This window comes from Melanotaenia boesemani, chromosome 21, assembly GCF_017639745.1.
Source record: "Melanotaenia boesemani isolate fMelBoe1 chromosome 21, fMelBoe1.pri, whole genome shotgun sequence".
NCBI lineage: Eukaryota > Metazoa > Chordata > Actinopteri > Atheriniformes > Melanotaeniidae > Melanotaenia > Melanotaenia boesemani.
The window spans coordinates 3,241,241-3,261,011 of record NC_055702.1 but is presented as its reverse complement, the minus strand read 5'-3'; the positions used below and the strand labels follow the sequence as shown (position 1 = coordinate 3,261,011).

The window sequence follows — 19,771 nt, the reverse complement described above, 5'->3', positions numbered from 1 at the left end:
TGCAATAAAAACAATTGAAGGAAACGTATGATTAAACGTATTCAGTTGCATTTATAATCTTGATTATTTTTTCCCAGAGAAGAAACATTTCTGATTGGCTGGTAACTTTACAAATCTACTACCTACACTGGCTGGTATTAAAAAAAAAAAACAAACAAAAAAAAAACACAGTATAGCTGTAGTTAGCGCTGATCACTGTGAACAATACACTGTGAGCAGCTCATCTATTGACTTAATGGTAGTTTTCTTTCTTTTTTTCAGTCATCAAATCTATTATCGCGTCTTTGAATTACTCTTTGTTTTCTTTATCTAACATCATCACCACCAGGAAAGCCCGACTAAAGAGCTGTCTGACCATGGCTTCCCGTTAGGAACTAGTCAGAGCTCAGGGAGAAAATCCCACGAGAGGCTCAGTGCCTCTGATGACTCTTCAGATGGGAACATCTCGGAGGAGAGTGAGTAATTTTTTTAACTTTAAATATTAGAGACACAGTTAAATGTGATTCATTTACTTGTATTTGCTACAACTAGACCACAAAACAGTAGATAAATGTTATACACCACCTTCTCTCAGGTGCAGGGTTCGAGTGGGAGGATGACTTTCCCCTCCTCCCTCTGATTACATCCTCATCAGCAGCAGATTCCCCACCACCTCGTGCCGTCACCAAAGCCCCGGAGCCCAAACCAGCTGTGCAGTTTTCTCGCTTCACCGTCTCCCCGTCCAGTGTGTCCCGGTTTTCCATCACTCACATCTCTGACTCGGATATAGACTCAGCGGGAGGTTGGTCACCTCAGCACCTGCAAACATCTCATACCAGCTGGTATCAATTCAGACCCGAAGTGCACTTAAAAAATGTTAGAAAATAGAAAATGAAACAAATAAAAATAGAAATAAAACCCATATTAAAATTTAAAACTTTGGCTTTTATGGTAAATTATTGATGTAGCTCATACCTCTGCTGGAATAAAGAAAATCCTTAGCTGTGTGTCTGGAAAATGTTGCGTATGATGTAAATGATTGCTAAAGCAAATTGTGCTGCAAGTAGAATCTCACAAAAGATAAACTTAAAGATATTAGCCTGCTGTGGCTCGAACAGAGATTAAATGAAAAGAGGGGACAAATCCATAGCATCCTATGCACTGTGAAAGCGATGACTCACACCTGCCATATTCATAAAAAGGCTTCAAATTAGCTGAACGCCACATGTATTATTCTACCACCTCATTATTTAACAAAAACTGAGGCAAAATTCAGAAACAGTTTGTGAAAATCTAACCACCTTTAGTGCTTCTAGAGGAATTCAGATGGGTCAAAAGCAACCATTAAAATGCTCTTGATTAACTCATCATTATCAGTGTGAGCATCTTGATAAAAGCAGCGGTTTCAGGTGTCTGTCAACACAATGCCAAGGAGGAAAGACATCAGCAATAGTCTTAGAGAATCAACTGTTACTGTTCATCCGTCTGCAGGGTTAGAAGGTCGTTAACTATTTGAAGTCCATCTTTCTACAGTTAGAAAGATTCACTAACGGAAAATATTCTAGACAACTGTCAATCTCTCCAGGGGCGGACGTCCCAGCAAGTTCAGTCCAAGATCAGACTGCAATGATCAGAGAAAAATCTCCATCTCAGACTCTCCAGTCCTCAGTTAGCATTTTAAATGTTAAAGCTCATGACAGTCCAGATGGAAAAAACTGAACTAGTATGGCTTGTCTTAAAATGGCAGCACAGCTTTGCACAAAGAGGAGTGGACTAAAATTCCACCACAACCGCGTGGAGACCGATAACATCATCCAGAAAACCATTACCTAACTTACCGCAGCTACAGGTGGTTCTATGGCTGCTGAATGATGGGCGGGGCTTAGCGTTTCTGCATTTTGGCTCAGGTTATGTTCAGTATTTGTTTTTTTACTCAAGTCTCTTCCCAAGCAGAAATTAAAATCAGCCAGACTCTAAAACATACAGCTAGTCCATGAATAAGAGCTCTTACTGAAAGTTTTGTTTTTGTGTTTTTTTTTTTAGCTAACATGGCATCAAATATCCAGTTTAATCTTGTATCAGACTAAATCCCAGTATGGCTGAAACAAAACATTTTCCTGCCAAATTTCTTACAAATCTTCAAAAATGTGGGGAGAAAAGAAATCTGGTAGTTTGTAAAAATCATTCATGTACTTTTATCCCTTCTGTCTTGTGTCTCTCTTGTAGGAAGCAGTGAAGACGGAGAAAAAGAATAACAAGCTGTGGATATTTACTGCCTCTATGTGACCACACCTGAGCCTGTTTCAGCATGGCTTCTCATATATTTTAACGTCAGGTTTTTGAAACACAAGACAGTGCCTCTTACCGCCTGCGGATACTTTTAAAAGCTCCATCTTACCACGACATAGGACCGGCCTAAACCGTAGAGAATCCTGAAAAGAGAATTATTCATATATGAAATGTACAAAAATATTAATATTTACTGTATAGAAGCTAGTTTATGAAACTGGGGAGGCTTGTTCGTTGGACTTAAAATATTTTTTCTGATCAAAGAGAAAGTGGAAGGACAAACCCCTGAAAAGCATCACATTTTCCACCTCTGTCACTTTTTCATTTATAACTGGGAGCGTTGGTAAGAGTTTAAACTGTTGCAACTTTTTGGCTTTTCAACAAAACACAAAATCAGCACTTTGAACATGAGTGTACAGCTCCACAGACTTTGTACTTTTTAGGAAACGTTTTACTTGTATTAATGAATATCATGAATCCTTAAGGCATCACAAGTAATATAATAATATTTGGTTGGTACAGAGAGAAAGGACACGTGAATGTGAGAGAGAAGCAGAACTGTTCATGGCTGTCTGGTTGTGGAGCATTTCTTTTCTTTATTTTTTGAGGAAACAAGACAGTTAAACTTTGACAACCCAATAACTTGTGACTTTTTTATTTAAGGCTGCTGCTGCACTGTTTTTTTTTTTTTTTTATTCTACCTAACTGATCATTATTACAATAAAAAAGGGGGCTTATTGTGAGGATCAGGCATTACATTGTCAGAATTTAAATGAAGGTAATAATTTCATATTCCACTTTCATTAAAGATTTAACAGTTTCCTTAAAAGAGCAATGCATGCTTTACGTCACTAGTAAAGGGCCAAAAGGGGCAGGCAGTACGGACACATGTCCTCAAGGTTTCACAAGTCTGAATATTGCACATTTTCTGCCTCAGCTGAGAAACGGTTAAACAAAAATGGGATTGATCCCGACATATAAAAGGTACTTACTTCATCACATTGATGCAAAGGTCTTGGAAATCCAGTATTGCTACAAAGCAGAAACACTCATCAATATCCACGGCTACAAACACAAGAAATCCTTTTCATTACTTTGTTTTTGTCGGTAATTGTCACAAAGTTCACCGACTGAAGAAGAAGTAATATGTGGAAATGCAAACTGGTGCAACGGTGTTAATAAAAAACAATGTTTTATTGTTGTTTGTACAAAAGTTTGAACATTAAAGTAGAACTTGGTCACTTTTTCTCATTTTTGCTCAATATGTCAGCACTTAGTGTGGATCACAAGTCAGTCCACCTCCACAGCAACGCCATGTGCATGTTACCCATCTCTGCAGGCAGGGGGCTCCCTCTGACCGAGCTGAAGCACAGCAGAGAGGGAGGCAGAGGTGCAAGCTGATTTTTAAAACATCTTCAAGTTACCAAGTTCTGCTTTAAATATCCAATGTGTCCGTTTTCTGCTCATTTCTACCACATCAATGGTTTGTAATGGTGAGCTCGGACCAAACGGAACGTTTAGAGGATAATGTCGTTAGGAGTCCTCCACGAATGACACTTTCATTTAGTCTTAGTTAATGTAATATGTTGAATAAAAACTCCAGAGGAGATTGGGGAAAAAACTAAATGCTACTATGATACTGTAAAGTTTTATTGTAATTTGAACTCTTTGCTCTAACAGAAGGTTTTGGACTCATGTTTTTATCCAGTCAAGGCCCCGTTCACACGTTTCCAAACCCAAATCTTTTCCCATTGCACATTTTAAAAAACTGCATTTACACAACAGCAACATGAAAACTACCTCTGTGCAGATGGACAGCAAAACAGGACTGGAAACGATGTAGTGTGCATGCCAGGCTTGTAGTGAGTGGTGAAACTGTGCAACGACGCACCTCATCACTACATCCTCATCAGGCCTGAAGACATAACTGCTTGAATAGAATAGTGTATTAATTATCTGGTGCATGTAATCTCTGCATTTTCTCTGATGTCCTAAATGTTGCACAAGTCATACGCCCATGCCGGTGCATGCTAGTCCTATACCTGACACCATATTTATAAATTTAGTTTCCCCAAAAATCTAAGAAACTCAGCTAAACAGAAAACATCTTCTCAAAATAGAAAAAAATAACCTAAACTGAATTATCCAACAAAACGTTGTGTAAACGAGGCCAAAGTCAAGCGATAGAAAAACGTATTAATGCTAGTTGACTGTTTTCATGTTGGTGTTTGGTCTGAACTCATCATTAAACAAAAATATTGTTACTGTTGGAGCTGATTTATAATCTGACTTTAGTTTTAGCTGAAATGTTGAAACTTTTTTAAACTCCAAAAGGTAACGGTTTTAAAAAGGTTTATTTATAAAGCCAAACTAATCCAGCCTCCACAATAAAACCATAATTCTGCTTTTATTGTTTAATTCTGTAGGATTCACAACTTCTGTATTAGAACTTGACAGTTGAACAGAGTACTGATGTCAGGATCATGAAGTTTTACAGTACTTTGTTTCTCTCTGTGTAAATGTTCAGAAGTTGGAAGTTTCAGATCTCTGGACCTGCGAAAAAGCAGGATTTCACTGTTAAGATCAACATGACATGTCTTCTAAGTGTTTGTTTGCCTTCTGAGGCTTTAATATTCTGTAAGAGTTTAGCATAGAAACATCTCGATGGCTGGTGGTGATATTTTTGTATGAACAAAAATACTTTGAAGAGTATTGCTGTACTGTACCTGTAAGGGAGGTAAGGCTAGAGATAAAAAAAAAATCTTATGTTTATTGTTGCCAAAGAGATGTTGTGTTGTGTTCCAGGGTCAAGTACAGTTGGTGTTGTTTTTACCCCAAAATGGAAACCAAGAGGAGGAACATGACCGCAGCTTTGGCCTTGGACTGATGAAACAAATGTGTAGGTTTGGGATACTGTCAGTAATATGTGCCCCCACACTGACCTGGTCACATCATTACTTTCTGTACCTTCTATCAAATATAAATAAACTCTGGTTTACACATCTGAAGACAACCTTGGACCATTTTTGTCCCTTAATTAAAAAGGTTCACATGAGAACAAGAATCACTGTTTCTCCAATGATGCTAAAAATTAAAAATATGAGGAGACGCATCAAAATAACACATTTTATAATAAACTGGGCGTTTTAGTGTCCAGAAAAACTCAGATTTTTGGGAAGAAAAAGGTCCTGTTGTCTGTTGTCACAGTGTAAAGAAGACATGCAGCAAAAATACTTGATTTATTCTCAAAAATTTATTGCAGACTTGACATTCATGAAATCACATAATTATACAGTTCTGTTATTTTCTCTGAAGTCATGTTACATCAACATGGGTTTTAATCTTTTCTCTGACACAAGGCAAAGAAGAGATCTGGAGAAACATCACGTTGTGTCAGTCTGAATCCTAAAACTAAAGTGTTTTAATTGCAGGTGAAATTAAATTTATCTTTTATGTTGCATAAATGTTAAGTCTCTATTAAATTTTCTTATATTAACCATCAAGTTTTTACAGTTCGGTCTATTTGTTTTCCTCTTCTGACAGAAAAATCTCCAAATTCATTCTTTTTTTTTTTTAATTTCCCACATTTTGCAAATTATTTGTAAAAGCATGTTAATGGCATTCAATTTGTCTGAAAAGTGCTCTACGAATAAGGTCTGATTGCTGAACATCGGATATTAACATTTCTTATATTTAACACTTTTTACTTGCATATTTCTTTTTTTTATTGCACCATTTTTAATTTGCTTATGTACTAAATTGGAAAGTTTCTTGGAAATATCCATGAACATTTAATTAGGTTATTTATAAAATATTATTTGATAAAGTTTAGAAAAATCAGTGGGGGGAGAAAAAGGAACTTTAAAATAAAATATTGCATTTTTATTTCTTTAGATATTCAGTCTGCCACAAGGCAAAGAGCAAAACCTCAAAGCTGAAAGTACAACAGTTTTGCTGCCACCTAGTGGCTGCTACAGTCCTGCGGTGCACTTTTAATATGTAATTTTCCCCCATTAAATCAAAGCTAAGCCAAAGAAAAAAAAAAAAAAAACTATCCCAGGCTCCATCCAGCTGCATCCTTACTAACGTTTTGGTTTGGAAAATCTTTAAAATGCTGTTAAAACATTATTTAGCATGTCTCGTGACTTCCAACTTCCCAAACCTTTGGTGGACTGTGACACAGACAGGACCAATGCCAATGAAAAGGCAGCAAAATTAAAGAATGATCTCAAATGTTAGAAAAAGCACCATAATTATACTGATAGTCATCAGACAGTGCTGAAGGCGAAATGTTTTAACCTAATTTGTGGTTTGCACAGCTTTGAAAATTACATGAAAACAAATGACAGCATCAGATTAACACTAAATTTAAATTTCCAAAGCGGCCTCATTCTGAGCAGAAATTAGTGTCGGTAAAATGGGAAGGTGTGCTGTTAATGCTTTTTAAAATGTAAACTTTAGCAAACTTTCTGCACTTCAATATAAAGATTTTTCTGGCAATTTTGTGTTGAAAACAGAACATTTGGAGAAAGTAGGGACGCCATGCAGCACAAGGGAAATTGTGTTGAATTAAAATCAGATTGCTGGATTATTTTGCCCTTTAAATGCTAGCCTGATTATTTGAATTATTTATTACAAATTATTTACCATATAAATATTAGGAGGATGACTCTTCGGTGGTAAAAAGAGTCTTTAATATGTCAAATATTAGCAGCAAAATTGGTTGAATTTCATTAGTATTTTTTATGGAGTCTCAGATACTCCCACTAGTGGTCTTCATGGCCAAAAAAGTCCCATTGACTTACATTAAAATTACATATTTTAATCTCAGTCATTACATTTTAAAACCACTCACTCTTTAATTTGAGCATTTGGAAGAAAGATTTTTTACATTATTAGATTTCACCAGATTAAACTATTTTCCCATTTATGGCCGATGCAAGGAATTCTGGTATTTTGTCAGTTATATCATGGAGCCGTCTGATCACCCCCTACTATTTATCAAATGGAAAATAGTTCAGTTTTTGTTAAATTTTAAATGGAATACTTTAAATAAAGTCATTTAAAGGATTAAAATAGAAAAAAAATATTTAATATTTGGTAGTTTTGAACAGGTCTGAAGTTGTTTAAATGATTCATTTAAAAAAAGCTGATTTTCTAGCCTTTTTGTGCATGGATTTTATTTTATTATGGATTTTTATTTTATTATTTTTTTTACAACAAATGTCAAAGGAGGGTACTACATTTGAGGTGGGCAAAAGGGTGAAATATGTCAACACTGGTTAGAAAACTTTTGTCCCCAACATAGCTCCATACTTCAGTTTCTCCATAATCAGCAGCTGCATGAGCGCTTTGTGCTGGCCAAAAATCTAAGAGATGCTTCTTATCAGATCCTAAATAAACACAATCCAAGAGAAAGATGATTTGTCATCTGAATGAGCTCTGAACCCATGTCAATGCAACAACAGATCAGAATTATATTAACATTAACAAAAACGTGAAATCAGTTCCATTTATGTCCACTGTTATTAATGTTGCTTTAAGGTCATAAAAGTGCATGAATCAGAGAAATCTGTAGGCAATAATATCAATGAAAAAAGAAGAAAAAACACCTGCAAGGCTGTGATTTCCTGCCAGGATGTGATGATCTAAACATCCAGAACTACAACCTCTGTGCTTATCAGATATACATGGTTTGCTTCTGATGCGTTAGAGTGTATTTTTTTTCTTCCTGCTTTCTGTGTGATCACTACAGCGCCAATGACAGATGCCCCTACAACCAGATTGTGTTGTTTTCCTGGGGGAAGCGGCGTTTTCAGAGGTGAGGCTATGGTGGAACACCTGACCTGACATCAAAGCCCTTTTATAGAAAGACAGGGGGGGGGGGGGTTCGGTGTTCAGGCCAGTCATCAGCCAATGAGAGGTGATTAAATTCATGCTTTCATCTTGAATCTTGCACACCTTATGCTGTTTGCATGTTTTGAAACACAGAACAGTGGAAAAAAATCTCCTGTTTTAAACAAAATGTGCCCACATGCTGCTACACAAACAGTTCAGAGGAAAATCCTTCCAAAATAAACCAGTTCTAGTTATTTATACATCATCTCTCTTCTAAGACACGTTTCTCTTTACAGGAGCTGTAATGACGACTTCATTAACTGGTCATGTGTTCATTCTCAGACAGTGAAGCTGTAGTTAAAAAGGAATTAAAGATTAAACTTTGAACTGCAGCTGGACTAAACTGAAGGAGCTCAGAAGTCCTCTGTGGTGGTTGAGGCCTTCTCCAAAGAGTCATACTGAGCTTCATCCAGCTGCTCCTCCTCCAGGTCCTCCTCATCATCAGAAAGGGGTGGTTTGGCTGGAGCTTCCACAGTTGGCTCGCTGGGTAGATCTCTGCAAGGAGAAGAGTAGAGGATTTAGTTTGTCTTCTTAGGTGAAAAGTAAAAAACATGCATGAGAGGGAAGATGGGCCAAATGGAAAAGAAGATGGAACGTTTTTCAAAAACACCACAGCTGAAAATTAAACAAAGCCCCGATGTCATGCAAGAGTTGGGTGAAGTTTAAAGCCGACAGTAGTGATGGAAATGACCAAACAAAGCAACTCCACATCCGGCAGCGAAGCAGTGTGAAGCCATGGTGAAAGAGGGGAAGGGGTTACATGAAGACCATGAAGGTCCAGTTTGACTTACGATGCGTTTTGGTCGCTCAAAAGCGGGCGTAATCAGGCCCTGTGCTGAAAGCAGAGACAGTCCTCAGACTCAAACACAAAGCCAAAACCTCATCTTAACTGAAGAAAACACATCACAGCTTCATTACTGGTCCTAACATCAGCTAACTATACAGCATGTTATTAACAAACAAGTCATCCTTATTAAAAATGAAAAAAAGAAAAAAAAAAAACAGGATCATGACTGAGTTTAGTCATTAGAAAACACTTTGGAATATCATGAAATAACGTTTTTCATCTAAATATGACGTCTATCTGAAGCAAGTGTGTGAGGCTAAACTTCAGGGCATAGTCACTGATGACAGACTAACATGAAAAGTATATATTAATTATAAAATGACCACATAATAGGTAGAGTTATCTCATCCATTAAAAACAACCCAGCAGTCTGTTCCAGTGCTTCATCCGAGTCAATGAAACCTCAAATGGTTCAGAATCGAGCGTCATGCAGAGCACCGTGTTGTAATCATGTTATTTAAATAGGGGCATGATTGTGTACAAGTATGTTTAATGAGTATATACTAATATACTAATGAATAAAACTCGTCCTACCCGAACTACCCATCCAACGTAAACACTTAAGTAGAAAGTTTTGAATCGGTCCTCATTTCTTCGGACTTCCTGAAGATCTTTATACGTTTTCCTTTGGACATTTTCTGTTTTTTCATTTCTTTTCAGTCCAGTCCTTGGACCTGAACCTTTTTACAGGAATGTGTTTATCACTAATTTGTGAATAGTTCAAACCTAAAAAGGTTCCTAAATAAGAAGAAATGAGGTTGGGTTAAAGGGGGGTCGGACAAAACTGACAGACTGTTTTCATCAGAAATGTGTTTCATGACTAAAACACTTGCAGTGAGACCATGCTGGTGACTCGAGATGTCTGGAGGATGAGAATGTACCTTATGTTACTTCCTTTAAATCTCAAACTCAGTCATGATCTTGTTTCTTTCCACTTGTACTGCAATCCAGTCCAAAAATACATGAACACACAAATCAAGGCTCTGCAAATTCACCATGGAAATTATAACAAAACTGATCAGAACAGATTGATATGAAACCGGGAAATTAAAACATACAAACACAATATGGTGAACTACAAAATAAACAGACAAGACAGACGGAATGATGAAAATGCTTCGATCAGGACAACCCAACACCAAACACCAAAACGTACACAGGTGGGTTGAAAAGGTACCTTTGCTAGCAGCAGGAGGAGCAGGCCAGTGGGTGTACATGGCAGGTCAGGGTGTGGAGGATGCAGTGCAAACACTACTGTGCACAGAACACACACGCTCAACATGCAACAAGGCCGGTGGGGAGCTACGATGGGTCTCAGATCCATGAATGAAAGGGGGGTGGGGGCATCAAATTTGCAAGAAGAGCTGCTGGTTAATGTGATAGAGCGAGAGGACGATCACCAGCTCGACTGTTCGAGAGGGATTCTGCTGTTCTGGGGAATTCCTAAAGAGCTTAATCAATGAGCTGTGGTAAATTATTACAGAGGAAAATTATGAAAACTAAATTTAAAAAACCTTTTTCCCTCCTCAAATCCTCTGGTGAACATCATGGCCAAAAATGTCCCAGCACAAAAAACTGTTATAAAATAATTTATATTAACTTAAACAACTTCAGACCTGCACAGAACTACCAAGCATTCAATCATTTTTAGGATTTTAACCCTTTAAATGCTTGTTTGATATTTTATTTACTCCCTCGTTTATTAATGAAAAACTGAGTTATCTTCCATATAATAAATACCCAGGAGATGGTTTTTACTGCTTATTAGACTAAGACTATCAACAAAACTGATTTGATTTCATTAGATTTTTTAAAATATACTCTCTCACCTTCACGACAAAAATACACACACACACTGCTTTAAAATCATCAAAACAACATTTAAAAAATAAATAAATAAATTAAGTTGAACATCTGCCGACCTGCTCAAAACATCCAATTATTTTAGACTTGTAACCCTTCAAATGTTCATATATCATGTAATAAATGTCAGGTAGATGTGCACGAACATTTGGTCCCCAGAGTATCTGACACTACCCTAAAAAATGCAAGCTAAACATTTTTGCTCTAATCTTTGACATATACGAGACTAATCACCACTAAAAACCCTGAATATTTACGGTATGGAAAATAATTCAATGCTTTTGTAACAAATAAGGCAGTAATTCAAATATTCAAACTGGCATTTAAAGGGTTAAAATTCCCCCAAATGATTTAATGTTGGGTAGTTTTCAGCAGGTCTGAAGTTGTTCAATGGATTTTTATTCTAATAATAAAACATTTTTTATGTTTGATTATTTTATATCAGTTTTTTGTGCGTGGACATTTTGGGCTTCGTAGGTCACATGAAGGTGTAAAATGCGTTGAGAGAAAAAGATACTGGATTTAATAAATTTGACTAATAAGAGTTACCGCAAAAAAATAAATCACGCCACAAGTTGCAACAGCTGAAATGATCACCATGGGCAAAAAGGTGGAGAAATATGGACAAAAATACCCAGGGATGGCATAAGGGTTAAAAAAAAATCTATCAAATTCTCTCTTAGAATAAAAAAAAAAAATAAGAAAAAACCCAAACAAGAAAATATCCATTGGAATATATTTATTTCATACTTTTATAGTAGAAAGTCACCATACATTTGAGGTCATCAATCTTAAACTTTTTTGGTGCCCCCAACGCATGCATATCAACAATTCTCTGTACAGTATATATAGATTCTTTTTTCAATTTGCATGAAAAACCTCACAGTCAAAGCAACCGTCAGTAGATGGAGGAGTTATCTGTCCGCAGGTGATTGGTGTGCTGCCTCTGCAGCCATGGCAGTCGTACCTTGGACTATTTTAGTGGAGAAAGAAGAAACACTGGCAGCTTCCAGTCGTTTGTGCTCGACTTTTGTCTCTAAATTCATCACAACAGAGATGAAGAAAAACAAAATAAAATAAAAGAAGCAGGTTGGCAAAGCTAAGGGGGAAGACGGGTGTTAAGTCAAACAGAGACAGGGTGGGGGGAGACAGGAGACACGTGAGATGAAGCTTCCACAATGCAGAAAGGTCCGTCCCAACACCAAAGTCTGACTGAAAGCATCCACAACCTTTCCACTTATTTAAAAGAAACAATATTTTAAACTTAAACACACCTGATGTCATTAAAAAGGTCAGAAAAAGACGTTTTTGCAGTGAAGGAAACGTGGTAAGGTGCTTCCGCCTCCTCTCTTTGGTACAAACAGCACTTCGAGCCAAATTTAGGTCAGACTTCAGAGAATTTAGAAGTTAGTGAACCGGACACGTGGACAAAGTGGTTGAATAAGACAGGCACTGAGCGGGCCGACATACAGACAAGCAAACCAGCATCTTTATTACGCACAGAGAACCAGACAGACATGATGACTTTTCACTTGCTGAGCTTTAAAGAAAAATCCAGTTGTGTTGCAGAGACGACACATGAAGCCTGAATGAGGTTTTAACAGTAAATAACTCCCCTTCAAGGCTGCTGAGAAGCTTCAGACTCCAGCTGCAGCACGATTTACTTTAAGCCTTCAGTTTTCATTAAACTCTTATTTACACCGTTTAACTCGTGCCGATCATCTGTTAAGTTCTTCATGTATTTCACATTTTGATCATCGTAACCTGTAAACAAAGGTGTCTGACTCATGTTAGAGGAGGGGAAGATGGAGGGGTTGAATTCAGGGTTGAAGCTGCTAATCTTCTGGTCAAGACATGAGCAAAAGGTGACACCCCTAATAATTTTATAGCTTTGATACTTAATATAAAGGCCAATAAGGCCTGTGGTGTGAAACGATGTGAGATTTTAAATGTGCTGGAGGTCCTTAAACATGGCGTGCTATGATAGAAAAATCACATTCTTTAGTTTTGTTAATGCACAAGGGATGCAGGGATTTGAACCTGCAGCATCAGAGCTGCTCCTATAATGAAGACGGTGAGGATTAAAAAGAGTCACTGTCTTTATGGTGAGGTAGAAAAACAGAACGAGTGGTTTGGGACGATTTAAACAAGGATGTACAACATAAAATAATGTGGTAACCGGGTGTGCGGTGGGCGAGGCCACTGGCTGTGTGGCCCGATCCACTTTCGGCACCCTTGTGTGCACGCGAAAGGCCACGTTGAACGGCAAACACAACCATCGTACCGTAACCATAAAGCTAAAAAAAATATATCAAACTGATATAACTTTATTTGACCCATCAGTGCAAACACAACAGATATTTATCTACATTATTATTAAGCAGAAAAGGCCTTTTTCTTCCTGATTGAGCTGATTGATTAGAAACGAAACTCGACTCAGAGCCTTGAATGCGTCTCGGGGATGGGGTCGACCTCATTCAGCCTCAGCGAGAAAAACTCAGACCACCACAGAAACCCGAACACCGGCGTCCTCCACGTCAGAAGGCCGGCACAGAAAACGTTACAGCAGGTTTGTTCTTTTTCATCTTTTACACAAACTCAGATTATTACTTCATAAGGTGAGTTTTTTATAGTCCGATCACTGTATGACAAGCACTTCTGTTTAGCACATTATGTACAGTAAACATTTGATTTCTGTGTTTAACTGGTTGAAATATTTACATGAGCTCTGCTGAGGATACATGGCCTGTCGTCTCCAAAACCCCACAGCATGAAAACTATTAAATACTGAAAGATCCAGTAATATATCAACTGTAATGTTTTTACATTATGAGAAATCCACTTTGGGATCAACAACTTTACTTTTACATCCTGATTTACATTTCCTTCCTCCTCGTTCCAATGAGAGCACTCACATTTGTGGAAATCAGGTGGGGAAATATAATTCCCAGAGATAAATCTGTACATATAAAAGAAAATGTACATGCATGAAAGACAAGCAAAAGATGCATTTTCCTCAGAGAAAATGTCCACCATGTTGGTTGGGAATATGGGATCGCACAGCATCTGTTCTGGTTTGGCGAGGATGAGCACTGAAGCTTCACCATCAGCCGGTTAGACAGCGTAGGGCAGGAGTGGAGGAGGAAGAGGGGAAATAAGAGGAGGAGGGAAAAAAAAAAACAGACCAAAGTCTTTATTGCCGTGAGAAGGGGAGGCAGGACAAAGAGGGGTAAAGTGAGGGAAGGGGTGTTGGGGTGGGCAGCGAGGTGCCTGTCCTATCACATCGTCTGGCTGAGTCTGTGCTTGTTTGTCTGTCTGTCCTCACACTGTCGAAATCAATTTGCCCTCTGTGGAGCTGTGGACAAAGAGAGGGAGAGGGCTTCCAGGTGGGCTGGCTCAGGAGAAACAGCACAAAACAACCAGGACACACATCTGCCCTCCAACAGTTAACACCCCCCCAGTCTAAACTCCACTTCATCCAACCCTGAACTGCATAAGAAGTGTTAAAGCAGGATATTTAGAGATTGGGTGCATGCAGAGAGATGATGGGAAGCACCGTAGGGTAAAAGCTTGATTGTTTTGATGAATGAACCAAAGAAAACTTAAAATAACTAAAAAAAAAAAACTTAAGTAGAAACTTAATTAAATGTAAACAGTACATTTGTCCAAAGAGAAACTACAGCAGTCAACAGTCCTCATGGGTCATAACGGAGCACCCAAACACAAAGCCAGCATACGGGATAACGCCCAGCAATATGCCCATTTTCATGAAGATGTAACTTATAGAAGTCATATCTGATAATTAACACCTTACAGAGAATTTTCCTGCTCATTTACCAACCAAAAACTTTATATTTATATTTATATATATATATATATATAAATATATATATATAAGCAAGGAAACAGTTAAAACCTGCAGGGCAGTGGCCCTGGAGAGCCAGAGTTGAAGAACCCTGCCCTACCAACTCTGTAACTCTATCCAGTCAGAGTTCTTCAATGAGCCCCTTAGTGGAATCCTCCAGTCACAAAAGGTGTTACACAAGCATGTATGTGAACAATTACACTCTGTTACTAGCCGGCTGCCTATGCGAACGCAAGGTTAAAAATCAAGTATATTCTCAGGCTCTGTCCCAATTTTCCTCTTGACTCCAACCATCCATTTAGCAAGATCTTTCTTTTGGAGATGAAAAACAAAGCCAGTATTGTATATGAGCTAGAGATTCATATTTTCAATAATCGAATACTTCAGATCAAAGAGTCCATCTGCTGCTAATCATTAAAGCGGATTAGTAGAAGGCTGTAGCACCGGAAACGGGCAGTTTCACTGGGATGACTCAGTAGTTGTGCCTAATCAGAACTGAGCATTTGTCCAGCAGGTGGCATCACAATTATGGTTTCTTATCAAAAACAAGTGCCAACAGAACAGAATGGAAACATAACAAAAATAACAAGGAAAACAACACAAACATAAAGCAAAATTTGCGGTGTGCGTGTGTGTGTGTGAATTTATGCATTTGAACTTGTCCCAATCCCTCATCCCTGTGTCTTCATCTGTGTCAACACGGACAACTAATTCTAGCTGGAGTTTTTGGAAGAACTCATCATTTTCTCCCACAAAACTGTACTCCCCAGCCAGCAGGACAGATTTCCTTCCTGGCTTCCCACCCACAAACACTAACAATTCCACAGAAAAGGCTGAACATGACTTCTCTTATCAAAACTAAATAAGACAATAAGTGGTTCTTACCTTGTGGGGAAGCGGGGTTCGTACTCTTCGATTCCCGGCTGCAAATAAAAACAAAAGTAGAAACAAGAGATTTAGTCAAGCAGCTTATTCTAAACCATCATGATCTTCTGAAACCAATGCAGACTGTTGGAGTGATCATAGCTGCCAACAGATGGCAGCAAAGAGACATGGAAGAGATTCTGCAACGTCTCTGCAGTAACCACACAGAGATGATCAAATCTAAACGGGTCATTACACAAGGAAAAAAAACATTTCCATGGAGATGAAGGAGGTTTTATAGTGAAGGATTCACTCTTCCTATCATAAACTATCTTGGGCTTCACTTCTTTCTGGATCCTCATGGTGTTTCTAAGATGAATGTGGGGCTATCCCTGGATCCTCCTGACTCTAAACATTGATAGAGGCGTCCATCATCAGCATCGGCCATTTGCCCCAAGTGAGATATTTACCTGTGTTACACCTCTATTAATACGCCTGGAAATCTGCTTCATTTATTTTAGGTATGTTATTTCAGACAGGAAGCAGAAAAATAGACCATCAATAAGAGGTTAAGCGGAGTGCTTTTAGATGTGCATCATAACAGTTTCCTGTGAAAACAGACGGCCAGCTCCTCAAACACTGACTCCACTCTGATTGGTTAGCTATGCTGGGCTGACCAGGTGTTTTTGTTAGAATGTAGTGGCAAAAGAAATTCAGTGTATGCTCTCAACTGTTAAATAAGTCACAAAATATTAAACCTGAAACTACCATTAAGAACAAAGTTTCGCTCATTGACGGGGTTAATATTGGCTTTAATGGGTGTGATTCATAATGGACGATATTATAGGCTGTGAGGTGGAAAGAACAGATTTACTTGTTACTTGACTGCAAAGCAATTTAATGTCGCCCACATGTAATGTTCCAGGTGAGGCGTGGGTGGGAAGCTGTGCTGATAAAGAGTTTGGTGTTTCATAAGTCGACCTCTCATGCTGCTTTCTAAAAAATGAACTTCCGTCTCATCACGGATGCTGCCATCTGCCTGGCTTTTCTCCAGACAGCTGGATGAATGCTGACCCTGTTATCAGCTGTCAGGAGCACTTCGCTGGAGACGGAGGCAGCCAGCCGAAGAGGAAGACTTCTCACTTTCATCCTCCGTAACCAGGTGTGTGTTCAAGCAAAACTGATGTGTGTTATGTAAGCTGATGCTGGTGGAGTAAAAGACAGAAGCTGATCTAGGAAGGAGTCCGTTCATGCTGCCAGCCTGAGACAATTTAATGCAGGTCTTTACCAGGTTGTTTGACAACTCAGCTGGTGTGTGTGTGTGTTTGTTTTGCATGTCCATTTACCTGCGAGAAGCCCGGGACGGCCATGCTGTAGGGGCGCTGTTGTCTGCTGTGCAGTGCGGCGGCGCTCTGAGCAGACATTCGGGAGTGGATGCCATAATCAGGGACGGGGAGACTCATGTCTTCTCTCTCCAAAAGGTTACCTGTGCTGCTGCTTTTCCCATGATGGAGGCTGGGAACACACAAGTACAGAAAAAAAAGCATGAGAACTGCGAATATGTCTTCCCCTGCGGCAAGATCAGCTGTAAACTTATGAAGTCTCAGGTTTTCCATCCTGTTAGCATCGTAAATTAACGTCATTCTCAGTATGTTGCTAAACAGGGTGGACAACTGGAGTTCACAGAGTTCAGCCAAATAAATTAGACAGGAAAAATATCCATCATTAAATCCACGCTTAAAAAAAAGAAAAAGTCCTACTTGTGTACTCGAAGGTGCCTCATGGTGTCTCCATCACTGTCAGAGATTACCCGAGTGTATGAGAAAGGAAACCAGCCACGCCTGGTGGGATGAGGCAGCACACACACACGCACACACAAAATCTTCATTAATTTCAGTTAAAGTTATCATAAAAATCAAGGGAGTAACAAGAAAAGTAAAACTTGATGAACAAAGATGAGCTCTCACATCCTGGTCTTCTCGCTCTCTCCGTAGTGCCAGCCGTCGCGGGCCTCGGGCACCAGCAGGGTTATCACATCGCCCTCGGCGAAGCTGAGCAGGGTGCTGTTGTCCCCGGCTGCGTGGGAGAAGATGGCCTGGACTCGAGTTCTTCCGTTTCTCTCCAGACCTGCTGCCATGGAGCTGGACCGGGGCAGCGTACGGGTCTCCACTGACAGAGGAGGAAGACTTTTCAGTCGACTTCTAACCTGATGGCTGCTCGGGCTCCATGTTAACCAGTTTCTGCCACTAAGACGTGATCTTTTAACGCAGAAAGTTTTGACTTATGCAACATGTTTACACTCAGCCTCTCTTTCTCATTTCTAATATCACATCTTTCTGTTCCCACTGGTTTTGGCTCTTTCCTTATTAAACCGGCACAGGTCGTGTCTGAGGTGCAACGACACCTGAAGAAATATCACCTCACAGAACATGTTTTATGAAAAGCAAACTGAACAACAAATTCAAACTTCTATTAAAGCCACCAGACAGCAGAAAAACAAAACCTTAGATTTTTAAGATTTTTAAAGCTGTTGAATTATCATTTTACTCTGAGTGGTGTGTCCCAGATGCCAATCAAACCAAATGTTCAGCTTTCCTCATTCAGCTTGGCTAAAAAAAACATTTGCAAAAGGAGGCTACAAGTATAGTTTTTAGATCCAAAAGTCTCAATCATGAAGCACGTTTAGGACCACAAAGATGCTGACTGCTGCGTTTAATCACAGATGGAATAAATTTAGAGCACAGCCGGACGTCGGTGCATAATGTGTGTCCTTACTCAGTGTGGCCTTGCTCTTGGCGGGGGCGACCTTGCGCACAGGCAGGGTGTTGGAATAGACCTCCGCTCCATGTCTCTGGGTCTGCGGTGAGGCTTTGCCCTGAGCAACTTTGCCCTCCATCCACTGCTGGTAGTCCTCTCCCCCGGCTGCACCGTTCATCACAGACATCCCTCCTTCCACACCGCCCATCAGCCTCTGTAGTAAGGAAATTAGCATGCAGGCAATTAAAAATAAAACACATAAACTTCTTCTCCCTGTACATCAGCTCCAGCCGTTGCATAACTTCCTGCAGCTCATTAAAGATAGCAGAGGTGGAGAGAGGATCTGGGTCAGGAAATGCTGATAAATGGAAAAACTGTGATTCAAAAAAGACAAAAAAAGGAAAATCCAACATTTGTCTGCTGTTGGTTTTTAATAAAAATCAACCAAACTGAAGCTCTACTGGTGTGAATTTTTAGCTGTTTCACAGTCGGCAGCCCTGCAGGAGGAGAAGGGGGCAGGATGGAAAAGAGCTGGAGGATGTCAGAATCTCGAGCCTCTTCAGCACAACAAGCTTATTAGCGTGGTTTGCTAATGAGTTCATTTGCATTCGGTAGAGTTCTGAGGATGTGTTGAGGGCTCCCATGATGCCGAAAACACATCCAGAGTCAAAACCCTTTCATGCACTCAAATTCCTTGTTAAGGGTCTCATTAGGCGTCATTTACCTGTATGTGTGTGCATGACAGTGCTACTGTGTCTGTGTGTTGGTATATTACTTTTATAGTGACATTTTTTTTTTACAGCAAACAGAGATATGCAGAAGTTTAAGTGAAGCATGGTTTGTAAACCACAATAAATGCATCTAAATGAGACAAAGTCCCAGTTCAGTAAACTAAATGTGGATTTCAGGGTGTTGGAAGAACCCACCTGCTGTCCCATGGCCCCGCTGGCCCTGAGGGCTGCCAGCTCTGGAGGCACCGGCAGGGGTTTAGCACCGGAGATGGGCTCAGAGATGCCGGGGTGATGAGCACCAGGAGGCAGGGTGCCCACTGCACCGATCATCTGCTGGGCCAGGAACATGGCACGGTCTGGGAGCTTGTTGGGTTCGGCACACGCCTGCTGCCACACTGGAATTTTCTGGGATAAAAGCTCCTTCCCCTGGAAAAGAGAGAGGAACAAGAGGGAAGCATCCATTAGTGTGATGCCCAGAACACTTTTTTTTTTTAATTGAGAAATAATGAAATGCAAATCACTGGTTTGTTTAAAGTACAGAGAAGAAATCTCTACCACCACTGCTCAATATTATAAATGTCTCTTTTTACTATAAAAACGTGTTTTCTCCCTATTTGACTGTATTGTATGGAACACCATCTGTCAATATAAAAAATATAGCAAATGCCTATAAAGTAA

The 19,771-nt window shown here is 39.4% G+C and overlaps 2 protein-coding genes across 11 annotated transcripts in view; one reads left to right on the top strand and one right to left on the bottom strand.

The window, feature by feature from the left end:
- aatkb (apoptosis-associated tyrosine kinase b) overlaps positions 1 to 2,656 on the top strand; it is a 60,517-nt gene extending 57,861 nt beyond the window's left edge. For all 3 annotated transcript variants that reach the window (XM_041974759.1, XM_041974760.1, XM_041974761.1), the window contains 3 exons: positions 329 to 455; positions 575 to 781; positions 2,206 to 2,656. In XM_041974759.1, coding sequence (XP_041830693.1) covers positions 329 to 455; positions 575 to 781; positions 2,206 to 2,234 — 363 coding nt within the window. In that variant the 3' untranslated portion in view covers positions 2,235 to 2,656. The remainder of the gene's footprint in view (positions 1 to 328; positions 456 to 574; positions 782 to 2,205) is intronic.
- A 3,625-nt stretch (positions 2,657 to 6,281) lies between these two features.
- The window catches only part of baiap2b (BAR/IMD domain containing adaptor protein 2b), a 64,025-nt gene continuing 50,535 nt past the window's right edge, over positions 6,282 to 19,771 (bottom strand). For 4 of the 8 annotated variants that reach the window (XM_041974773.1, XM_041974774.1, XM_041974779.1 and 1 more), the window contains 7 exons: positions 19,289 to 19,519; positions 18,381 to 18,576; positions 17,573 to 17,774; positions 17,366 to 17,446; positions 16,952 to 17,120; positions 15,627 to 15,664; positions 11,601 to 11,912 (listed from right to left, as the gene is read on the bottom strand). In XM_041974773.1, the coding sequence (XP_041830707.1) occupies positions 11,855 to 11,912; positions 15,627 to 15,664; positions 16,952 to 17,120; positions 17,366 to 17,446; positions 17,573 to 17,774; positions 18,381 to 18,576; positions 19,289 to 19,519 (975 nt within the window). In that variant the 3' untranslated portion in view covers positions 11,601 to 11,854. Of the gene's footprint in view, positions 8,662 to 8,957; positions 9,002 to 11,600; positions 11,913 to 13,187; positions 14,232 to 15,626; positions 15,665 to 16,951; positions 17,121 to 17,365; positions 17,447 to 17,572; positions 17,775 to 18,380; positions 18,577 to 19,288; positions 19,520 to 19,771 lie in introns of those variants that run through there. The other 4 variants (XM_041974775.1, XM_041974777.1, XM_041974776.1 and 1 more) reach the window with 3 other exon arrangements.